Genomic DNA, 24,936 nt, shown 5'->3' with positions numbered 1-24,936 from the left:
TCCTAGACTTTTAGCTGATACCTCTCATTTTGGAATTATTATATTTCTGATACATATAAAATAATTTTTTGCTGGAAAAGTGTTCCATTAAGACAGATTTTAGGTATTCCATTTGCTGTACAATTTCTCTAACTTAGAACCATATTTTTAAAATGTTTTCCTTTCATAGCTAGAGACATGGAAATTTTGCTACTGTGAAGTCACAGTAACATGTATAAAAAAATGAGACTGCTAAATTAAGTCTTTTCTTCCTTACTTTCTTTAAAACTATATTCTTGTATTCCTTTGTGATATTTTCATCATTTAAGGGAATGAGATTTCAAATTAAATTCTAGAGAGACTTAAATTCCCCTTGGGTTCTCTTTTATTGGAGGTATGTGTGTGCTTTGAGGTATTTAGTGGTGCCTCATTAGGATAATACAGGCAAAGTGGTAAGACTTACTTCTGCCTTGAATAATTGTGCTGAGAAAAAAGAGACCCACACCACTAAATAAATACCCTTGCTTGTACTTTCTATAAAATTAGAATACTTTGGACATTAATACATAAATACAGCACAAATGAATGGAAAACTTGTGAGTGATGTACTCCTCTAATAATAAACTGTTATAACATCATTTCCAAACTTGAACTTAACTTTCTACTTCCCACAGGCTGCCTCAACCCATTTGTTTGCTACTCCTTATTCTACTTTTTGCTTTAATAATTCTGCCTAGTTCTGTCCTTAGATACCTAAGCCTCTTATTCACTAATTTTCTTAGCTTTTGAAGCAATTCGGAGGTAAGATTTAGTGGCTTACTTTTTAGCCTTGGCCAAGATTTAAATTCCACTTATCTCAGAAGAAAAATAACACATTGGAAGTTCCCTGTTTCAGAAGTTGACTGAAAAGGAGAAACACCAAGCAAAGCCTTAGGCTAAGTGAGGAGGAAATGAGGCAGTTACTGTTTGTTGTTGTTTGTAGTTAATATCCGGTCCCTGTCTCCCAGGGGCTGTTCTAAATTGCTTCCTCTCTTCTCAAGTCTTGAAAGCCACACTTCATCCATCATTCTCACCTCCTAGTCACTGACAAGATTGAGGCCACCTGAAGTGAATTCCCTCTCCTTCCACCTTAACAGTTGCTCTTCCTCATCACTCCTGCTCTTTTTTCTTTTTTTTCTTTCCACTGTATGAAATTCTCCTCTCCCATAGGAAGGTAATTGAAGTTTAAAAGAAAAAAATGTGAGCATTTTGCCCCTACGGTATTTGAAAGATAGAAATATAGTATCCATTTCCTTTTTTTAACTTGAAAGGTTCTAATGGGTCTAAAAGAGGAAAATAAATATCAAAATGGCTTGAAAACTGTAAAGGGCTGTACAATAAATAAGTTGTTATTTAACTATCTTTTTCCATTGTTTGTGCTTGGTATAATTTGATCCAATTTTTATTAGAGGAATAGATTTGGTTTAAAAGGATGTGGTAAAATTTGAGTGGATTCAGTAAAGAGCAAGGATGAAAAGAACAGAAAATAAGTCCTAAGAGTAAAATTGAAAAGGCTTGGGTCTTTATTTGTCCTTATAAAATCAGGTAAGATGACTAACTCTTTCTAACTCCTTCAAGCATATGAAGTATTATTATATTGACATATACTATACTTGATATCTCTCCAAAAATCAAATGGAGAAAATGGCCTTAAATTGTGGCAACAGAGAATAGTTAAATTTCTGAATTAAGGTGTTAGTAGACACAGAAACAAGCTACTAAAGGAAAGTTTTAGATATTTTTCCTAAAAGCAGGTGATCTGATGACCTCTTGTATTCCCTATAACCCTTTGGACTCTTACTATTTTATACCATTGGAATTTGGAGCACCATATGATGTACTTCATTTTCTCTTCTGTTATATTTAAATTTTTCCTTAATATGCACATTTTCTAAGAGGATACTTTAAAAAAAATAAGAGGATACTTTTTTAAAGAGAAAAGGTGGCGGCCTACATGGGTAATAGTTGGACTGAGGCCTGAGGATTCTCTGCCATGGATGGATTCCAGTTGCGGGGATATCAGCTGCTGTTTTATTTGCTACTGACTTCTCACCTCCTTCTTTTTCATACCAGTATGAAACTGCTTGTCTCTAAATAATCCATCATATTTGATTAAATTAGACCAGAAATAAAAGACCAGGGATCCTCAGGGAAAAAAAAAAGCAAACATTCAGGTCTTCTTGACCCTGCAATTCCAAAATTATTTCTGAATGTTTATAACCAACTGGGTTGATCGAGTCTTTTTCCCTTGTTCCTTCTCAGAGAAACAATGACCTGCAGCCATCTGTGACCGCCAAGCTGAATGTATTGTGACATTTGTAATCGAAAGCTTTTTATATGTCTTGGTTTTGGTGCTGGCCCCTCTCCTGGATTTCTTGATTTCAACAATGGAGTAATTCAGGAGAGCAGAGAGGGGCCAGAGAGAGCCCTCCAGGTGCTGTGTAACACACACCATTGTTGGCAGCGGCTGAGAGCTATTTCACATTTACTTCCACTGGAGTTATAGTTGTTCCAGCCACAAGATTAAAGTCAACATGTCATCTTTTTGCATTATTTTTAAGGGCTTTTTTACTTCTGTAGTATAGATGAATAACTTGTATCAGTAGTGACTATTAAGTAAGTTTTTCAGAACAAATGTTTTATAGTACATTTTTTAGTTGTTGTGTACCATGTCAATTACAGAGGGCCATCAGTATATTGATAGTTTGTCTTCAGTGACATAGTCTCTAACTATCTTTTTCCAACTAACTGTAAACCTTTCTTTTTAAAATTTTGCTTCTTGAGCCACAATCACTTCACTTCTCCAGGACCTTTTTGTGCCTGTTTTGAATGACCTCATTGTTTATTCACAGTAAAGAATGTTTCTGATACTGCTTTGTTGTAAATATAGTTGAGTGCCCTTGTTGACATTCTTGTTGAGCCTGAAAAGTCTATTCTGAGTACACTTTCTCTTGGGCTCTACCTTTGCTGAAACCGAAGAAGGAGATTTTGAAGAATTTTCCCAATCTCTCTAGGCTATTTTAGCTGCCTTCAGTTTTCCTTTTGAATTTGCAGTAACTTTTGCCAGCATACTGATTCATTGGGGACCACTTTAACTTTTTGCGTTGTGGTATGTGTAGATTTAAAAGGGACATATTGTTTAGGCCTTGGCAGTTGGAAGTAATCCATATAGAAGTTGTTTGACGATTTCTTAAGAAATGTATGCTGTATGCTAAATGTATACTTATACAAAATATAAGTATAAAGCCATGCTGGTTAATAAATATTTTCTGTTTTTTCTTAGATTACAGTTTTATTTGTAAGATTAAATTAACATAAGACTATAGTTTTCCAGATTGAATATTTATTTTTAAAAGGAACAGCTGTAAATAGAATAAGAAAGAGGACTTTATTATGTTTTTAATTTCTCATCTAATTTTACATAAAACAAAATGTATATTAAATGGTAGTACAAAAAGGTCTAATGTAAAACATAATGTACAAATATTGATGTTTAATTTTCATTAACTAAAATGATAAAAATTCAGGAGCATTTTCCTACTTAATAGTTAGCATCCGTTAAACCTATTTTATGTCTTCTTGTATTATAACCCATTCATTAACTTATCATTTTAAGTGTTCATTCAAAAAATTTTGTGACTTGGTAGGGTTTTAAGATAAATAGGATAGTTTTTTCCTCAGAGCTAACTTGAGAAACTTGGATGTGAAAGATAAACAAATATTATGCAGGTACAATAATAGAAATATTAGTATAGTAACCTATTTTACATTAATTCTGCTTTTTAAGAAAACCTCTGGGATAAGCTTTTCCAGGGATTTCCAACTTGTGTGTGTATGATGGGTGATTTTAAGAGTTCTGCAAATCCCAGTATCGACTGTAGGTTGAATTCATAGTATATGACTCACGTATGTATTGCTGTTTTCCAAATGGATGTAGAAGCAATCCTATTCAATGAATGTGAATTTATTTATACAGTTATCAAATTCATGGTAGCTTTTTGGTCATTATATGTCCTTTCAGTCACTGATGTCACAAGTGTATCCACTATCACATGATGGGTCTGTGCTCTGCTCTCTAGAAGTATAGATGGTTCAACTCATTTAGGTATATTGAAGATAGGAAAGATTTGGAGTGTAATCACAGAACTATATTTAGCCTAAAAAGATGTGTGATGGAGGAGAATGTTAAAAACAGCTACAATAAGCCTATATAAATAACTTAGGTTAGTACAGAAGCATGACATTTTAAAATGGGTACATTGGTCATTTTACATTAATCCACTATGGCTTCCTCCAGTGGCTTCCCATTGTATTTGGGATTTAATTCTAAGTCTTTACCATGCATTGCCTGGAACTACGGTGACCATTTAATTTATCATTGAAGTCAGAACTCTTGAGAGTGAGAGAAGTGCTGTTACTAATTGCACCTGAAGAACAGGAATACCTAGCTCTGTCTTAGGCAAATTAGGATGTACGGTTACCTGAACACTGAGGCTCTACGGGTCCTGGCTCCCTGGTCCCTGGTCCCTGCTTGTCCTTCCCACCTCATCTACCACTTTTCCTCATCTTCCACACTGGCCTTTCTTCTCTTCCTTGACTAGTCTAGGTTTGTACTTGCCTTAGAGCCTTTATACTTTCTCTTCCTCTGCCTGAAACACTTTGCCAGGTCTTACATGGCTAGTTTCTTGTTATTCAGGTCTTAGCACAAATATCATTTCATTGCTGAGGACTTCCCTATCCATCCAACTATGTCCATCCATCTAAATGAGCCCTTCTGTTTCCTAGCTCACCACCCTTTGTTTTTCATGGCATTTTACACCATCTGAAATTTTGTGTTTGTGTATTTAATTACTTATTTGTCTGTCTTTCCCCATAAAATAAAGAGCAGGGATGGTGTTTATCTTGTTCATTACCATACTTCCAGTGCTTAGAACAGTGCCTGGTATGTAAGGTTCAAAAGTATTTGTTGAATGAATAAAAAGCAAGTTAATAATTACAGCTTAAATGATCCATTCTGATGAATTATATCTATCATGGTTGTAAACAGCATTTATTTGGGGGAAAAGAACTTTGATATAGGAGGCAGAAGGGACTATTTTCTTGGATTACCTTAGGTCTTCACTGACTGTTCTTCCCTCCCTGTTGCTCAAATCTGGTAAGTGGAGGTAACATCTGCATTGCCCATCTCACCATTATAAGATACATGTTTGGGAAAGGAATAAATGTTAGCGGGCTTTTATAATTAGAAGGCATTACTATACATTTTCGACTTCACTCCCACTGTTTTTTGTTTGCTGTTTTCCAACTTCCCAGTTTCTATTGAGGCCTCCAGGCTGGAAACCTTAGAAATAGTCTTAACTCTACCCACTCTTTTGTTCTTGACATGGAGTTATGCCCTAAGCTCTATTAATTCTTCCTTTGAAACATCTCCACTTTCAGTTTTTATTGCCACTACTTAACACCTGACTCTAGTGCTGCCTCATCACTTTTTCCTAGATTACTATGATAATATTTAACATGTTCTTTTTCTTTTTCCCATCTGGCTCACCAAAGGCAGGTTAATCTTCCTTAAAAGATGTTTTCCAATAACCTTCAGTGATCCCTGTAGCCTATTTAAAAACATCCACATTTCTAAGACTTGCCTTTGGGATTTTCTACAGTCAGCTGGAGTTGATTTCTGCCTCATGTCCATCTCCTTGGATTCTTAGTAATACACTTATTTCTGTGGTTTTTCCCCACTTGAGTACCCTTCTACTCAAGTACCTTATCCTCCAGGAAGCCTTTCCTGACAATACAACCCACATGTAATCTCAGCATACTTAAAAAACTTCTTGCACTTGTTTTCTGTTACGAAACATTGTACCTATTCTTGCTTCCATTTATTGAGTACCTACCATATGCCAGGAATAATATTCCAAATGTTTTACTTAATAATTACAAAAATCAACACAAAGCAACCCAAAAAGGTATTAATGCAGTTATTTGCTAACTTGTTATTTAACTGTTGTATATAAATGTGATTTCATACTAAAAAATTGAAATGCTTTCAGAAGGCAATACCCATGTCTCATACTTCTTCACTTGCACATATTAGAGATATTAAGTTCTCACTTACACTTGTTAAAATTGCATATATGTTTTATATTTCCTAAAGGCTGACTTTTCTTATCGTTGGGCACACTTGATACTTAACGAATTTGTGTGCTGAAGAACTTTAATGGTCCAAGAAGTTCTTATCTAAACAATTAAACTGGAATGACAGAAGTTCAGTGAATTTGCTAATTCCCTTGTAATCATTCATTATCCAGGAACAAGTTTATGACCATGGATTTATGTGGTATTCACCCTCCACAACCCCCCAGATCAACACACTGGGTTATGGTCATGCAAAGATAATTTCAGTACAACAGTGGAATACTTAGAGCAGCAGAGTGGGGTTTTTTTCTTTCTTTTAATACTGGTTGCTTCAAACCCTGGAGCTCACAGTAGTCTGAGGTTAATGAAGTGTTGCATTCTTATTAATCATAGTGAGCTTATGATGTTGCAAAATACAGGTTTTTCTTGCCGTATGATTTTTTCCCCTGCCTTATGATTTTGCTGCATTTTTCAGTTTGTGAATACTGCATGCATTGTATTACCATATTCCCAGAAGTTGCTTAATGATAGCCAAGTTAGTCTGAAGTAATACTAATGGCATTTACAGCTGTATATAATATCATTCACCTCATGAAACTTATCACTGGTCTGTTTAAAACAGATATTTTAACTAGTATATTTTTGCAGGTATTTGCTTCAACAGCAGCTCTTAAGAAAAATTGAATTTTTACACTCTTGAATCTTGAAAAGGCCAAAATCTAAGTCAGATATTTATGTGTGGCTGTTTGCTATGTAATTCAGCCAGGGCAGTTCTAAAAATAATCAGACACACCATTGTTAGAATTTGTGAGACAACTTCAGATTACATATAAAGTTGATTAAATTATCAATATGATTTACTAAGCTTAAATGTTGAATTTAGTTCTTCCTCTTTGTGACACACTATTTGTTTGGAGACTTCACTTAGAGAAGAAAAGGAGGAATTTATGACTTCATCAAGAGCCTCATTAGGAAATGTGTTTGGCTTTCATGCTGAGCTTTTTCTTTTTTTCTACTGTCGTCTGTTCCCAAGAAATTCAGTCTTTGCACTCACATAATTTAGGGGATTTCAAATACTACATCATTCAGCCACAGCTGTTTTAGATATGCCACAAACTGTAGTTGTATGAAATTGATCTTTTTCTGAATATGGTGAAAAGCAAAGAATACTGAAAAGAAAACAAAACGGAAAATTTAAACTGTCTCCATAGTAATGAAATAATCCATTCAGCCAAAATGCTATAGATTAGTAAGTAACTACCTTGCTTTTAATGTAGCATCAAATACTGGTGGTTTGTTTCTCATTTAGTGCAGATGTGGAATACTCTACATCTCTAGGGTGGTTTATAAGATGTTATAGTTATGGTAGAGAGGTTTAATATGGGTTCCCTCCATGAACTTGAGGCATTTTTCCCAACAAGGAACTGGAAGGTGAATTTTATGTACATTAAAGAAATAAATACAGATAGCTTGTACAACCTCTAAAACTTGGAAAACCTGTGTTTTATTTTTTTCTAATCCTTTCTGAGCTCATTTGTTAATAACCCTCTTTTTTACTTACTCATTTTTATCCCTTCCACTTACCCAATTTACTACTTGGAATAATTTTCTGTGTAACAGAATCCATTTGATTCCTTCTCCCTGTACCTTTTCGGTATAGTATTGAAGAGAAATTAATTATATTGAACAATTCATCTTAAATTCATTTCATCTACCTCCCCTCTAAGCATCTACTTTTCTTCTCATTGAGAACTTTAGTTATGGGAAGTAGGTCAGGATTTGGAAAGGCCTTTGTTCTGAATAATTGGGGTGACCATATTTGCCAATTAGGGAGATATATAGAGTAATGGTTATAAACCTGTCTGAATACTAGAGATTCATGGAGAACATTGGAAACATGTATTTTCAAGTTTGACCTAGAGATTCTGACTTAGTAAGCCCTAATTGGCCCTGTGAATAAGTGCTAGAAATAATCGACAACAGTGTTGTTCTTTAGTCACCTTAAATGATACTTCAAGAATTGGTTTTAAAAGAAAAAAAAGCATTTTTTCCTGTGTAGATTTACCTCCAGAAAGTTTTTTTTTTTTTTGGCTGTGTTGGGTCTTCATTGCTCCATGCAGGCTTTCTCTAGCTGTGGCGAGCGGGGGCTACACTTCGTTGCAGTATGCGGGCTTCTCATTGCAGTGGCTTCTCTTGTTGAGGAGCATGGGCTCTAGGTGTGTGGGCTTCAGTGGTTGAAGCACGTGGGCTCAGTAGTTGTGGTGTGTGGGCTTCAGTAGCTGCGGCTTGCAGGCTCTAGAGCGCAGGCTCAGTAGTTGTGGCTCACAGGCTTAGTTGCCCCACAGCATGTGGGATCTTCCCAGACCAGGGATCGAACCTGTGTCCCCTGCATTGGCAGGTGGATTCTTAACCACTGCGCCACCAGGGAAGTCCCCAGAAAATATTATCTTTAGCTGGACTGTTTAGTTGACCTTTAAGTAAAGAAGAATGGGTTAGGCTAAATTAAAGTAATTAATTGGACTATTAATGGATTCATTACTAGGTGTTAGGTGTTATGCTGGGTAGGGTAGAAAATACAAAAAATTATAAGATGTTTTTCCTAGAAAAAGAAATATATATATATATATCAGAAGATATATATACTTGGGCTGGAGATGGAAACAGTCTAGTAAAGAAGACTTCTTAGGGGAGAATGTAAAATGAGAAGAAAAGAGGGCCTGCGTGGAGTCCTCAGGAATATTGTCTTTAGCCTTTAAAGGGGAAAGGGTCTGAAAGAGAGACTGTGAAGCAGCTGCTAGAAAAGTGGGAGGAAGACAGGGATGGTGTCTCATGGCAGCAAGGAGGGAATAGTCAAATGTGTTGAAGCTGCCATAAAAGGTCAAGTAAAATGAGGACTAGAAAATAGGCTTTACCAAAGTAAAAAGGATGGGGGGCAGTGAGGGGTGGGGTGGAAGGTTCTCATATCAAAGAGATATTTTTCCAGCTTTAGTTATTCATGTATCATCTCTGTGTTTTTTTTAAATTTCTAAGCACCATCCTAATTACTGTTCATTCTTTTTCTTCTTTACTTTTATAGGTGATATTGCATGGTTAAAAATAATTAAAATTTTATAAAAAGGTATGTTTAAGACTCACTTTCACAGTCATCCCAGGCTTCTTCTACCCCTAACCCTCACTCCTTTTAAACGACCATCCTGATTAGTTTTTTGTTTATCCTTTTGTGTTTCTTTTTACGAAGTCCCAGAGAAATCTATCACAGTAGCTTTTTAGTCTTTATTAAAATCCCACTCTCTCCAAAGTACAAGAGAATAACAGAATAATAAGGGGCTCTAGGTTCTCAGCTCAGAATTCAGAGAGCTGTGAGCCAGTCTGCTCTGTGACCATATGATTAAACTGCCCAAGCATAACCCCAAACAGACTATGACCTGAGCACTAAAGGTAGTCCTAAATATATTACTACTTCATCTTTCTATATCTGTTAATTCTAGAACGTAAGCAGTTGGCATTTTGTGTGAGGTTGAGCATGACAGAACTTTATGTACATTAAGTGTGGGCTTTAAGGACAAAAACTTCTGTGATGTATTAACCCCACAAAATAAGTTTCCAGCTCAATAACTCCACCACTCAGCCTTAAATTTGGATTTTATTTTGTTTCCTTCATTCTGAATGTGTACTGGGTCCTTTTGAGATTGAGATCCAGACCTTGGATCCTGATCCAGACCGCCTTCTAGCCCTTTTGCTTTTGTCCTGAAAGAGTGAGAGGGGATATAGGAACATCAAGGAGTTTCTGAAAAACGTGTGACAGATGTTTTGCCTCTGGTGTTGGCAGGGGTTAAGGTGTGGGAGAATCTACAGTCTGAGGAGGGTCTAGCAGACATTTTGGAAATGGTCCTGGAGATGGAAAAAATCCAGGATATAGACCGATGATCCTCTAAAATCTACCGTTCTCGAATCTCCAACACAGTACAGGGCACAAGTCTGAGTCTAAAACGTTAGCTTTGTAAGTGCTTTAGTGCCTTCAGGCCTAATTGGGTTAAAGCTCAGCTTCTATATGTCCAGGCTTACTTAAGAAACTGCAGTCCAAGGATCTGAGTTCTTGCTGTGCAAATAAGTGTCTGTGTAGGCTGAATATCCCACACTGGGAACCTCTGATAGTGGGAGTTCCAGGCAGCCATGCAGTTTGGCAAGGAGGTGGGGCAGAGTTGGGGATTTATATAAATTGGCTTTATTATGGAGGAGGGATTAAGGTATACGTTAGGAATTGAACTTGAACACTAACTAATTAAGACCAGATATATAAAAGAAAGATGAAGTGGTCATGACCCATGGTCACCCAAGCCATGCCCCCATCACCAGTGCCCAATGAGAGGGTCCTTCATAAGTAGTACTGAAAACGGAGAGCAGGTGTTTATAGAAATTAGGTACTGGAATCACTCAGTTCTGTACCACAGTTAAAGAGATAAGGTCAAGAGCTCCCAAACTGTCACCACAAGTTATAATTAGATTTAGATGCTGGCATCATCTAAGAGTGGTTTTGCAACTTCAGAAAGGCGGCTCTTTTACCTCATCCAAACTTCATTGGGTCAGATTATTCCAATTTAGATACAACTTTAACATAATAAACTTGTACCATGTGGCAGCAAGCTCATACATACATCACCTAACTGTACGTTCACCAGATGAGGCCTCTTAGAGAATATAAATACTCCATTAATCCCAGTGGAATTCAGACTATGAATGTACAGTGGTTAGGCCAGAGCTACTCCTAGTTTATGGAGCAGATGACACAGGGAAGTTGGGAGCCAGTAGTAGTGGCCGGGGTATGGAGTGGTGTTGGGGAGCACGGACAGAAACTTTACCTTCAGCTTTAAATATATTATGTATATCGAGATATAAATTTATTGCAACAGAATCCTATTATAACATGCAGTTTAGAAAGATCATTTGCATTGTAAAGGCAGCCCTATGTTCTGACATTGAAAACACCTGGACAAACAAAACACCTGGAATTTTCTGGCGTTCTTGTCTTCCTGGGCTTGTGCTAGGCTCAATGCAGTGCCACCAATGGGAAGTTCTCTATGGAAATCTATAGGAAGTTTTAAACATGTGTGAGCTAACATCTATAAAAAATCAAGTAGGGCTTCCCTGGTGGCGCAGTGGTTGAGAGTCTGCCTGCCGATGCAGGGGACACGGGTTCGTGCCCCGGTCCAGGAAGATCCCACATGCCGCGGAGCGGCTGGGCCCGTGAGCCATGGCCGCTGAGCCTGCACGTCCAGAGCCTGTGCTCCGCAACAGGAAAGGCCACAGCAGTGAGAGGCCCGCGTACCGCAAAAAAAAAAAAAAAAAAAAAAAAATTAAGTAGTTGGGCAAAAATTCCTTCAGTGATATTGTCATAACTGAAGTTTGGAATGTTATCAGTTATGTGATAAAGTAATTTAAAAAATTACCACAGGCCTTTAAAAATGAGTTGTCATCATTCTTTGAATGGCATTAATAAGCTGTGGCTTTGTCTCTATTAGCAACATGATGCAGGGTAATGTCACTGTTACCCAAAATACAACAAAGCTTTATTAATACAGAGCACTGTACCTGAAAATGGCTTGTAAATTACAGTGTTCTTAAAATAAAAACAGTGATATACTAGGCTAGTGAATATAGAATTTTCTTAAAATACTTTAGTGATTTGAACAAACCTGGATTACCACGAGAAGATGCTATACTAGGGGCCCAAATTCTTTTTAAATTAAACCATCAAGGCAGTTTAATTGAAGAGAGTCTCATTATCTTGTATCCTCTGGAAATTGTTTTGGTTCTCATTTTTCTTTGACAAGAGCAATTGTGTATATCCTGAAGATAGAAGAGATCCTCCTTTGCACAGCTGACAGGTGCCTGGAGTCCGGGGAATGAATCCAGTGACCTTTCAGGGTGAGTAGAGCAATCCGCCTCACACTTCGTCTGTTATTGTACAGATTCAGAAACCAGTGTCTTCAGATTCAAATTCTCACCCTTGTTTTTATGAAAAGCACATGACAATTAACACTTGAGAGGGCATAAGAAGGGAATTGCAAACCCCAGCTTCCCCAGGCCCCTATGTGTTGGTGTGAAAGAGAACCGAGCATGTTCTTTGCACGTCCTTCTTGCTCCTACAGATGGAAGCAGCTCAGCTCATAGATGAGTGATTTTTCTCCCATTCAGCTATGATTGTCATAGTACAATTATAAAACGATATCTTGACCCTTCTTTTTGCTTCCAGCAGAGCCACTAAATGTTTTAAAGAAAAATATCCACAACAGGCTTTGCTGTCAGAGAGCACTTATATCTGTTTCTCCTTTATGAAAGGGGGAGTGTTGCTTGGTAGCGGGAGTGGCTGTGGGTGTTTGGATGGCAGATGGGGGATGGCAGGGCTGCAGCTGCAGTCTTGCAAATATTGTTAAAATAAACTTCCATTGCAAATTGACTGGTCAAATAGAGTGTCGTTGTGATGAAGCAGAGTTGAAAGTCTAATCTGAAAAAGAGCAAAAGCATTTATCTGAGCCATGGAAACTTTTACGCTGAGCAGTGTGGATGTGGTCTCTTGGCAGAGAATTGGTGGGCTGTGACCCTAAGATGCCTCTAGGGGATGATTGGAAAAACTGTCACTGATAGAGTATTTTGATGAAAGAGAAAGCAATTCAATTATTTACTTTAAGAAGGTTTCATTCCACAAACTAATCTTGTACAACTCTGTAATATGTGTCTTACTCAGTTAAAAGTACATTTACCTGTATCACAGATTCTCACGTGTGCATAAGACTTTGTATGTGGTGAGTTTGCATATTAGATGTTACTTTGGCCTGCACTGTACCCTACAATCACAGTTTTCTTAAAACTGCAGTAGAGCCAAATGAATAAATGGATGGTGATTTTCAAGAGTTGTGGAAATTTATGGAGATTTGTCTTTCAGTTTAGTTGAGTCTGAGTTATAATTATAATGACATGCATATTAGTTTATCATATTATTATTATTATTATTTTCCTTCATATTTTAATCAGGTCATAATACTTATTATTTTGTCATTATGTGTGGGGTAGTTTTTATCATGTGAGTTCATTTCAAATTTGTAAAGAGGGCATTACAAAATTTATTATAAAAAGGGGGACTTTGAGATCTACTTATCTTGGTAATAGTTAACTTGGACCTTAAATTGTTTAACTGTATACATTCAGCAGAATATTTTTCCTTTTATCTTTTAAAGTACAGACTGTTACTATTATTTGCAGTAGTTATGTTCTGTAAAGTTGCTGCAAACACTGTATTAGTGCATATTGAATCTTTGCTCCTAGGGAAAATATAGTGTTAGATTCCTGTGAGCCTCTGGTCACAACATTTTCATCAACCAATCAGTGTATAACCCGCTCACTGCAACTAGAGAAAGCCCACACGCAGCAACAAAGACCCAACACAACAACAACAACAATAGCAACAAGAAAAAATATATAAAACTTGTTTTATACTGTGTGTTTCTGTTTAAAGACACTTTGTGTAATACTGCTGATTCATTAACATTAACTCATGACCAATGCCAGAAATGTTTTTAAAGGTACAGTAACAGAGAGGAAGAATGCCTTCAATGGGCTAATGTGGAGACTTGACTCAGTTGAGGAAAGAATCGGTGAACTTGAGGGTAGATCAATAAAAATTACCCAAACCAAAAAATAAAGAGAAAAAGAGAGTGGGGAAAATAGAGAGTAAAGTTTCAAAGACTTCTTAAACAATACTAAATAGTCTAATGTTTGTGTGATGGGAATGTAGAAGAAGAGAGAGTATGTAGTAGAAGAAATATTTGAAGAGATAATAGCCAGGTTTTCCAAAGTTAACAAAATACATTAAATTATGGTTTAGAGGAATTCAGAGATTCTCAAGTAGGATAAGTATTAAGAAAAGTCACCTAGGCACATTAATATTAAAGTTGTCCAAAATGAAAGAGTAAATGAAAATCTTGAAGACAGGAAAAAAAGGTAAATGACAGACATAGCAATGAAGATAAGGGTTTTAGCTGAACTCTTTTCAGAAACTTTTCAAAATATAAGACAGTGGAGTGAATTTTTTTTAAGTACTGGGAAAAATAAAGCCTGTCAACCCAAAATTCTATACTCAGTAAAAATATCTTTCAAAAATAAAAGTGAAAAAACCCACTTATTTTAGAAAACTAAAAAATGGAGAGAATTCATTAGCAGCAGACCTGTGCTGCGAGAAATGTTAAAGGAAGTTCTTCAAACACAAGGAATATGATACCAGACAGAAACTTGGACCCACAGAAAGAAATGAAGAACCATTGAGAATATCAAAAGTTGACACTCCAGGTACCTCTAAAAATTGGAATGTGCAATAGGAAGAAGATCAGGAGATTTGTTTGAAAATCAAACAAATTTGTTTGAAAAGACCAAGTGAGGATGTAGCCAGAAGATGGCCACCTGCAAGTCAAGGAGAGAAGCCTTAGAAGAAACCAAACTTCCCAACACCTTGGATTTCCAGCCTCCAGAACTTTGAGAAAATGTATTTCTGTTGTTTAAGCCACCTAGTCTGTAGCGCTTTGTTATGGCAGCCTTAACAAACTAATACATGTGCTCTTAATTAAGTACACAGAGCCAAATATCAAGGATGGACAAACAAACAAAAAATGGGAGTTAAAGAGAGTGGAGATAATGCAGGAAGAAGAAAGCAATTTAGTTTAAAATACTATAACGTAAGAGAAGATAGTAAGTACATCTATGAAACAAGTATTGGGTATCCTAAAAAGTTGATGTTCAGAGGACAAAAAGGAGCTTTTGGACAGTAAAAATGAGAGCAGACATTTAAAAATTCTACATGGTTTTGAAGATAGGGATGAGGAAACCTCCCAAAGAGGTAGATATGGAAGATAGGAGAGAAAAATTAGATAGTAGAAGATAATCAACCCAAGAGGTCCAACGTTCAACTAACAGGAATCCAGAAAACTAGAGAAGAGAGGAAAAGGGAAGGAGAAGTTACCAAATAAATCATATAAGAAGATTTTCCTAGAATTAAAACATGTAACTATTGAGATAGAAAGGTTTATTAAATGTTCAGTAAAGAAAAAGACTTCACTATTAATTGTGAAATTCTAAAGCACCAGAGATAAAATGAAAACCTGCAGGGGAGAAAAACAGGTTACATCAATGGTTTGGAAATCTGGATGGCACAAAATTTCTCAGTTATAACAAAGAAAACTGGAAACATAATAGAGAGTATCTTAAATATTTTGAGGGAAAATAATTTCCATCATAGAATTCTACACCAAGATTGTCAATCATGTATGTGAATAGAATAAAAGCAGTGTTTTAAAAACATTTTTCCTTTACCCTTTCTCAGGAAGCTACTGGAGTTGTATACCATACAACTTAAGGGAATTAATGGAGAAAGGAATATATGGGAGTGGGGTCCAGCAGAGAGAAATAAAGGGAATTCCCAGAGTGATAGTGAGGTTTTAGGAAAATAGTTGGTTAAATGCCTAGAGAGGATACAGTCCAGATTAGAAGACCCCAGGAGGATGTGAAAGGCAAACAAACAGGCATGAAACTGATATATTATCTGAAGTGTTGCACCGGAGTAAGGGAAGTTTTGTTTTCCTTTTGGAATGTCTTGAACTGAATTAGTAAAAATACACAAAACAGTTATCCAAAAAACAAAGGCAATTATAAACCTTAGAGTTAACAAAAAGTTTTGCAAAAAAAAAAAAAAAAAAAGGTAAGTATATACACAAAGTGGCTTATGTGTAAACAACTTTTAAATAATAATGAAAATACTGAATATTGACTTTTCCTAACATATGAGGAGAGTGATGTGTGTGTGACTGCCCAAAAGGAGGTGGGAGGGGGCAGGAATCAAGAGTGTACGGAAGTGGGGAGAGGATTACTCTTTGTTATAAACCAAACCTAATAGTACTATTTGACTTTAAAGTTTTTATACTTATATCCTTTTAGCAAAAATATTAATGTTAGTAAAGGATGTAGAGCTACATTTTAGATTTAAGAGAATACATTCATAAGGGGGGGGCAGTTAAAATGGAAAGAAAGTGAAGGAGGAAGTTCATCCACTGCAGGATGGGGTTTTTAAGTACAGTCATCCCTTGAGCAATGCGGGTTTGAACTGCGAGGATCCATTCATGTGTATTATTACAGTACTACATGACCCACAGTTGGTTGAATCTGTGGATGCAGGACCACGGATAGGGAGGGTGACTGTAAAGTTACACGTGGATTTTCGAGTGTGTAGGGGTTGGGCACCCCTAACCCCCTCATTGTTCAAGGGTCAACTGTACAGTTGTTCCTTGGTATCTGCAAAGGATTGGTTACAGGGCCCCCCTTGGATACCAAAATCTGAGGATGCTCAAGTCCCTTACAGTTAGCCCTCTGGGCCTCTGGCCCTCTGTATCCATGGATTCTGCGTACATAAGACCGACTGTAGTTTGTTGGGGGAGAGAGAGAGAGGGAAAAGGAAAAATCAGGGCACCTTGGAGACTCTCCATCAGGTGGCTCAATTTTATTATATAGGTTATGTATATAAAGGTTGTATATATAAAAAGTAATATGCACCAGCCTTTTTATTGTTCCATAATTATATGCTCAACAGTCAGCCCGCTTTCTTTTCAGTGTTGACATATGTAGATAGTAGCAGCCAGGATTCTCCACTTAAAAGCTATACTTGTTAGGTGCCTGCTGTGCCTTTGAAACCCCTTGGTTTGTATGGGTTTTTTTTGTGGGTTTTTTTGCCCCCGGGAATCCTCTTGTCAGAGACAGAGTGAACAGACAGACAAGAGACAGCCAAAAGAGAAGAGAGTAAAATTAACCATTACTTTTTACCTTAGGCACTGGGGTCCTTCAGCTTTCTACAGGCAGTGCAGAAAATCTCATTACATGCTGTTGTTAACACACAATAAAATGGTCTCTTCTTACCCTCTGAGGCTAGAAACATATAATTCCTTTCCATTTCCTATTGTCCTCAGGTATCTTTTTTTTTTATATATATGATGACTGCTATTTGTGGGTGCAAGTATTACGTTATTGCAAAAGGAAACTTTTTCCAGCCAATCTTACACTAGGGTTTCCTGAGCTATTGGCTTACTCGGCCCTCTTTGTTAATCTTGATGTAACATTCCAGTGGTACCTGATATTTTCTAGAAATCATTCCACAGTGTGTAAAAACCATAGATATCAACCTCACATCCTTGCAAACCTTATTTCTTTCATTATATGTCATGGAAGGATGTAGTTGCTGGACTTTTTATGTCAATTAGAAATGATTTGGGTTTAATTATATTTGAAAATAATATTGTTGAATGGAGGTAAGCTCAAGAAAGAGATATTGAAGAATTTACTTGAGTAAACATAGACCACCATGACCTTGTAACAGTTTACCGTGAAACCATTCAGTGAAAGCAAATTTCGGAACTTGCTGAAAACCAGTGGTCAAAGAGGAAATGAACTGTAACAGTTTTGTATCTCATAGAACCAGAAAAATTACCACACTTGGCGGATGCTAAAGTTTAAATTTCAGTCATTTTCATTTCTGGTAGATAAGTATAAGATGCTGTTTTTGCTTATGAAATAAGACTCTTTTGTCAGAGTTCATGTACTTATGAACTTATAAGTTCGGTATCGTGACGAATAATACTTTCTGTGATTCCTTGGAGTAGTTCGTCAGGTCATGCTTCCCCTACCCGCCACCACTCTTCTTACAGTCATTACCTGTTTCTACTTAGAGGTATTTAATATCTTTGTGCTTTTCAGAATATTATAAAATAATTATTTGAATTCTACCCATATGAAAAGAGAGAATATTAGTAAACAGTGGCTTCTACTTTAAAACTTTTAATTGGAGGTCTTCAGATGATCAGGATAATGGTAATTGGCAAAAAAACAAAAAAACAAAAAACACCAGAAAGGATTAGACTTTTGAGAAAACTGTTTTTAGAATGTCAAGAGAAAAAAAGTAGCTTTTCATTAGTGTACTAGGAACATTTATTTATGATTCATTTCAAACTGGAATCTGGCCTTCAATTGTAACTATAAATTAAGATTTTCACTTGATTCACTTATATCCAGTGCTCACACAACTAAGTGATCATACTTAGAGATGATTTGACACTATCTCAGCATCTGGTAGGATTAGCAGGCAATATCTCATTATAGCAAATTCCAAGTATATTAGTGATTCAAACAAATTATAAAATGATGAGATTTTAGGATTTAGAGAATAACTACCTGAGCCCATCCTCTTTGTTGTGAATTAGCAATGGCACAGAAGGATTTGTAATATAGTGGGAGAAACTAGCAAATGAGGAAGAGGGTGAGACTGGGGACATATTATACAGATAAATCTATTATCAGGGTTCCTTACAAAGGTAAACAGTATCAGATCCTTGTTTGAGAATTTCTGAGTTTTTAAATTTTGTTTTTCCTGGGTACAACATCTAGTTGAACGTCTTTCGTGTGGTAGTTCATAGAGTGTGGCGAAACCAGAATTGTGAATAGCTTGGCTCAACTCATCTTCTACTTTTGTTAATTTTAAGTGAGCACAAAGTAGAGCATACAAAAATGTTCGCTATTTAGGACCATTATTTTCAATAGTCAAGATTTTCAAATAGCTGAGGATCAGTATTTTTAAAATTAAAAGAAAATAGTTTATTATAAAAACTATTATTTGTAAAAAATACAGAAATAATATAAGCCAGAAGGAAGTAATTTTTTTTTTGTAGCTCTTTTACCCAGTGCTAATTACTATTACAGTTTGAAAGTAGATTTTCAGGCTATTTTACTAGGAATACAAATACTTTTATTTTTTTAAGGGATCATATTTTATCTACCTTCTTAACATCTTTTCTCTACCTTAATATATTTTAAATAGTAGTCCATTTCATTAAATATTATTCTGCAGTATAATTTTAATTGCTGCAAACTATTACATTATGTGGGTGAACCATATGTTAATGTTCAATTTAAGAAAATTGATTTTAATAACTAAGTTTATTATAAAAGAAATACGAATATTCATGTTAAAACCATGTCGTATTAACTAACTCTTTCATCATTCAGGTTTTTTTTTTAGGGGGAACTGATTTTTTATTTACATTTTACAGTAAAAATATTTGTGTAATACACACAACTTTTGCCTTATTAAAAAAAAGTTATAGAGTTATAAAGAGTTATATAGAGTTAATTGTTTTGATGTTTCAGTGTTTATATTATGAATTAATATTGTTTTAGTTGTAGCTGCATATAAAGATAGAGGCACATGTAAAATCTAACATAGGATTAAATTGGGATTTGACTTTCTTTAAACATTTCTAGTATGTGTGTTTCAATGGCAGGTTTACTTCAAAACCTGAGTTTTTTTTCCAATAAGAAGAGGACAGAATTCTTCAAAATTAATACCAGCCATTTTCTATGTTTGAACAGTATCTCGTGCACAAGAAACATTTGAAATTTCATTTAAAAATGATTACAAGATAAAAAGGTCTCTAAAGTGTAGTCTAATGTTATATGTTCCTATAAAATTTTTCCTCAACTTGAGTGTCAGAATATGAACAATACCCTATTTAGTAGGGTGAATTAAAGCAGTAACTTGGAGGGTAAAGGCTAAAGAGACTAAAAATATTCTTAAATTCTACCATGACTTTGGTAATAACCATTGAAAGTATAGATCAACAGACTATCACCACCATCTTTATAAATATAAGATAAGAAGATAAGATTTACTTATCTATTTCTTTAGTGCTTTTATAATTTTATTTTTACCTTTAAATCTTTGATCCATTGCAAACTTACCTTGGTATAAGACATGAAGTAAGGATCTAGCTTTATATTTTTTCTTAGATGGTTAGAATATTTTACAAATACTATTTATTGAATATTCCATCTTCCCTTCACTATTTTGAAATATTGTACTTCTCATAAACTTAAGTTGCAGATATTTATATACAGATATGTGTGTGTGTGTATATATATATATATGTACTTGAGTTGGAGCTTTCTGTACTCTATTTTGTTTCATCAATCTGTCAGTGTACTATTTTATCAATACTAGTAATAAGCAATCTTTATTATTGTATATTTGTAGTATTTTTAAATTTCTCTTATTTCTAGCTACCCTTCCCCAACACTATTTTTATCCCGAAATTTCTAGTTCATTCTTCAGTGTGTATTTTTTTCTGGCGAACTAAAACTTCTTTGTCATATTTCAAAATAAAAGTCCCATAAAATTTTTAGGTTAAGTGAGACTCCATTGAGTTTATAAGTTCAGTGGAATTTAATATCTTAATATTCAGTGGGACAATTTCTAAGGTAATCATAAAGATATTTTCTTTCATTAGATTTTCTGTCATTATTGTATATATACAAGAAAGCTTTCAGTTTATACATATTAGTTTTATAACCCGACTCCTTACTTAATTATCAATATAATGTTTCTAATATTTTCCAGTTGCTTTTTGTTTTAGTTATATTGCTTGCAAATTATAGTTATGTCTTTTTCCTTCCAATATTTATGCCATTATTCCAGTGTTTATACTTTTTATTTCTTTTTCTTGTCTCATGTCACTGGATGATTCTTTCCAAAGTGCCATTTTACTTTCAACTTTTTGAGGGAGTTTATTCTAAATGAGCCTTTTGTGTAAATATACAGTTGGCTTTTAGTTTTTAATCCAGTCTCAAATTTCTTATTCATTTAAATAGCTGACTGCTCAGTAAACAATTATTGTTATGACAAAAATGTTTGATCTTAATTTTACCCACTTACTTTGTTATAGTTTTTGTTTCCAGTGCTTCCTTTGTTTTCTGGGTTTTGCTTTATGATTCATATTTTTGTTATTACCGTTAGTAGTGATCTTTAAAAATTCCAGTTATATAATTTATTCTTTTTAATCAAGTAGAGACAATTACCAACTTGTTATTGAATATGAGGATTATTAGTATACTTTGAAGGGGATCAGAATATGCTGCCCCCAAATATGCCATTTTGGCATAAGTTACTTTGAACTGAAGGCAAGTGAGAAACAACAGATATAAAAGGAGCTCTTTGCCTGCCTTCTTTCTGCCTAAAAATAGGGCATAAATTTTCCTTTGTAAAGGTGAAATAAATATCCATTTGTAAACATGCCCCCTTCCCACCTCCCTTCCTGTACCAAGAAGAGGGCAATGATTCTTACCACTGGAGATGTCTTGAGTCTGTACAACAAACCTTTCTAAACAGCTTAAACCTTACATTTCTTAGTTACCTTTCTGCTATTTACCACCTCTAGGAATCCAAAGTCCTTTTTTCTTTGTTTAGTCACTTCTCACAAATTATTGCCCTTTGGTAAAATGGTCAATAAGCCCCCAGGGGTAATCACTTCTTTGGGTTTTCACTTCTTTTATGTGAAGCCCCTAGGATTTTAAGGACAACAGTAAAATTTGTATGCCTCTTCTCCTGTTAATATGTCTTTTGTCAGTTTAATTTGTTGTCCCCATTTACAGAACCTAAGAGGGTAGAGAAAAAATTTTTCCTCTCCTACAACCTCCATTTCCTTTATTTGACTTGTTTCTCATCTTTTTGATTTTTATTTGCTGTGTAAAGGATAATTTTCAGAAAAATGAAAATCGTGTCTTTTATACAGATTTAATAATGCACATGCATTAAAGAATTTAATTTACTCATATGATATGGGGGAACCAAGTAGATGTTATAACAGGTTCAGAGAAAGAACAGCATAGATTGATATGAGGTAGAGAAATGTTGAGATGGCTTACAAGTGAAAACAAAACTTTTTTCTACAGAGAGTAGGAAGCCAAAACACTGTCAGGCAGGTCAGAATTTACATATCTATCAGTGAACTATAATTTACAAAAGTTGAAAAATAGCTCAAAGACAACAATGGAACTAGATTTCCTTAACCCAGAAGGTTATGCTATGTAAGGTACAGAGTTTCTGTTGGAACACAAGCAATTTTATTGACCTTACTTTTACATAGGAAATGTTTATGGTATTTATTTTATATATTTATGTAATTTCCAGAGTTGCTTAGCCTTCATTCTCTGTATTAAGGGTTAGGAAAATTTTTCTTTAAAGAGACAGAGAGCAAATATTTTAGGTCTTGTGGAACACATATGGTTTCTTTCATATAATTTTTGTTTTATTATTTTTATTTTCTTTCTACAACCCTTTAAAAATGTACAAACCATTATTATCTTGTGGGCTGTACAAAAACAGACTGTAAGCTATATTTTGTTGACCTCTGCTCTATACAAATTATTTGAGGTTCAGCACCAGTTTTTTCATATTGTCGATTTCCAATTCTTGCGATCTTCATTTTGATAAATCTCTTGGCTGACTGGTATTTTTTTATCAAATACACACAAACACATTTTTCCTGATAAAGCTCGTTAGTGCAATGTAGTTATTTTTCATTAGTCTATGCATGCTTCTCAGTGCTTTTATATGCATCAGTGGCACACCAAGGGCAGGGCAGTGGGAGTGATGTGCTTTAAGTACAGGCTATACATAGGGTTCATTATCTGCAGAAATTTTTAAAATAATAATAAAGTTGAATAAAAGTCAGTCTACACAAGTTCATTTCAAGAGTAAATTCAACTTCTGCTTCCATTCAGGATGTACTAACAAGGATTGGATTTACCCTCCTCCTTGAAACAACAACAAAAAAATGGACAAACTGAATGAAATAATTACAGTGAAGACATTGGATATCAGGCAGTGCAAGACAGTGATCCCTGAGAGATGGGAAAAAAGGTGATCCTGCAATTGCTCAGATTCACCAGAAGGAAGTTGCCAGACCATTGTGCAGTAAGGAGAACCCAGACAGAGATTATCATAGCAATCACTGAGATGTAGTGACAGAGCTGGGAGTCTGAGGAAGCCAAGACAGCTAGAGTCCATGGGCAGATTAGTGATGAGAGTTGCACAGAGGGAGCACTCTAGACATCTACAGAGGTCCCCTCTTAAAGACTGAGATGAGTACTGATCCGTGCATGCATGTGAGAAAACTACGCATGGTCAGGGAATGAAACACAAGAAAGGATTAGAGGGAAGAGTGCCCATATGTTATATCTGGTGTTAAAGAGGGCTTATTCCCAGCAGCTAGAGTAGAAAACCTCATAATTCTATAGGTATTGATTAGAGTGTCAAAAAGGGTCTCACCTCCTTAGTGGTGAAAAAATTAAATCTAGACTAAATGCAGCTTCATTCCTTCCTAACAAAGCTTAAAATCAAGACCTGAATGGATGAGACGGTTTCCAAGTAACTTAACCATATACCAGAAAAAAAGCTCAAGAATATTTGTAGAAACACAAAAATATCCATGATTCAAGAAAGTAAGATTCACAGTATCTGGCATTCAATTAGAATTTTCCAAGGTATAAAGAAGCAGGGGGAAAAAAGCATAATGAGGAGAAAAAGCAATCTTTTGATGCTGAGATGACACAAATGGTGGAATTAGTACACAAGTATATCACAGTAGTTTTTTAGACTGTTCCATGTGTTTGAGATGCTAGAGGAAAGATTGAACAGTATGAGATAGAGACATAGAAGTTATTAAAGGTCCAAATTAAACTTCTACAGATGAAAAAATGCACTGGTTGGATACAACTGCATGTTACACAGTCAACAAGTAAAGATTAGTGAAAGTGAAGACATAACAATAGAAGTTCTTCAAAATGAAACAGGAGGAAAAGAAAGACTGGGGCAAAAAAACCACTGAAAGGTATGTCAGTAAACTGTGAGATAACTTAAGTGGTCAAATATACATTAGAGTGTTACCAAACTCAGGTTCAGTTGCTAAACGCTCAAAAGCCAATAGTCAAGAGGCAAGTGTCAATAGAAAGGAAAGGTGCCTTAATCTCAAAAGCTGGCAGTCTGGGGAGAAGGTAGATTCATGTCCCAAGACCAACTCCAAAGATTCTCGTAAGCCGTGACAGTTTTTGTTTTTTTTTTTTTTAACCACTTTATTGGAGTGTAATTGCTTCACAATGATGTATTACTTTCTGCTATATAACAAAGTGAATCAGTTATACATATACATCTGTTCCCCTATCCCTTCCCTCTTGCGTCTCCCTCCCTCCCACTCTCCCTATCCCACCCCTCCAGTCGGTCACAAAGCACCAAGCTGATCTCCCTGTGCTATGCGGCTGCTTCCCACTAGCTATCTACCTTACGTTTGGTAGTGTATATATGTCCATGCCTCTCTCTCGCCTTGTCACAGCTTACCCTTCCCCCTCCCCATATCCTCAAGTCCATTCTCAAATAGGTCTGTGTCTTTATTCCTGTTTTACCCCTAGGTTCTTCATGACACTTTTTTTCCCCTTAAATTCCATATATATGTGTTAGCATACATTACATGTCTTTCTCCTTCTGACTTACTTCATTCTGTATGACAATCTCTAGGTCTATCCACCTCATTACAAATAGCTCAATTTCGTTTCTTTTTATGGCTGAGTAATATTCCATTGTATATATGTGCCACATCTTCTTTATCCATTCATCTGATGATGGACGCTTAGGTTGTTTCCATCTCCAGGCTATTGTAAATAGAGCTTCAATGAACATTTTGGTACATGACTCTTTTTGAATTATGGTTTTCTCAGGGTATATGCCCAGCAGTGGGATTGCTGGGTCATATGGTAGTTCTATTTGTAGTTTTTTAAGGAACCTCCATACTGTTCTCCATAGTGGCTGTACCAATTCACATTCCCACCAGCAGTGCAAGAGTGTTCCCTTTTCTCCACACCCTCTCCAGC

The 24,936-nt window shown here is 35.6% G+C and overlaps 1 protein-coding gene across 1 annotated transcript in view; it reads left to right on the top strand.

Annotated features, from left to right (window-relative positions):
• Nucleotides 1-12,395, top strand: part of LOC309810190 (neurabin-1-like) — a 123,265-nt gene extending 110,870 nt beyond the window's left edge. Inside the window, exon 3 of the mRNA XM_082632063.1 lies at nt 11,985-12,395. Within this exon, the coding sequence (XP_082488189.1) occupies nt 11,985-12,035 (51 nt within the window). The 3' untranslated portion in view covers nt 12,036-12,395. The remainder of the gene's footprint in view (nt 1-11,984) is intronic.
• The last annotated feature ends 12,541 nt before the right edge of the window (nt 12,396-24,936 follow it).

This window comes from Mesoplodon mirus, assembly GCF_964341445.2.
Source record: "Mesoplodon mirus genome assembly, chromosome: 9".
NCBI lineage: Eukaryota > Metazoa > Chordata > Mammalia > Artiodactyla > Ziphiidae > Mesoplodon > Mesoplodon mirus.
This window is presented reverse-complemented; position numbering and strand designations above follow the sequence as displayed.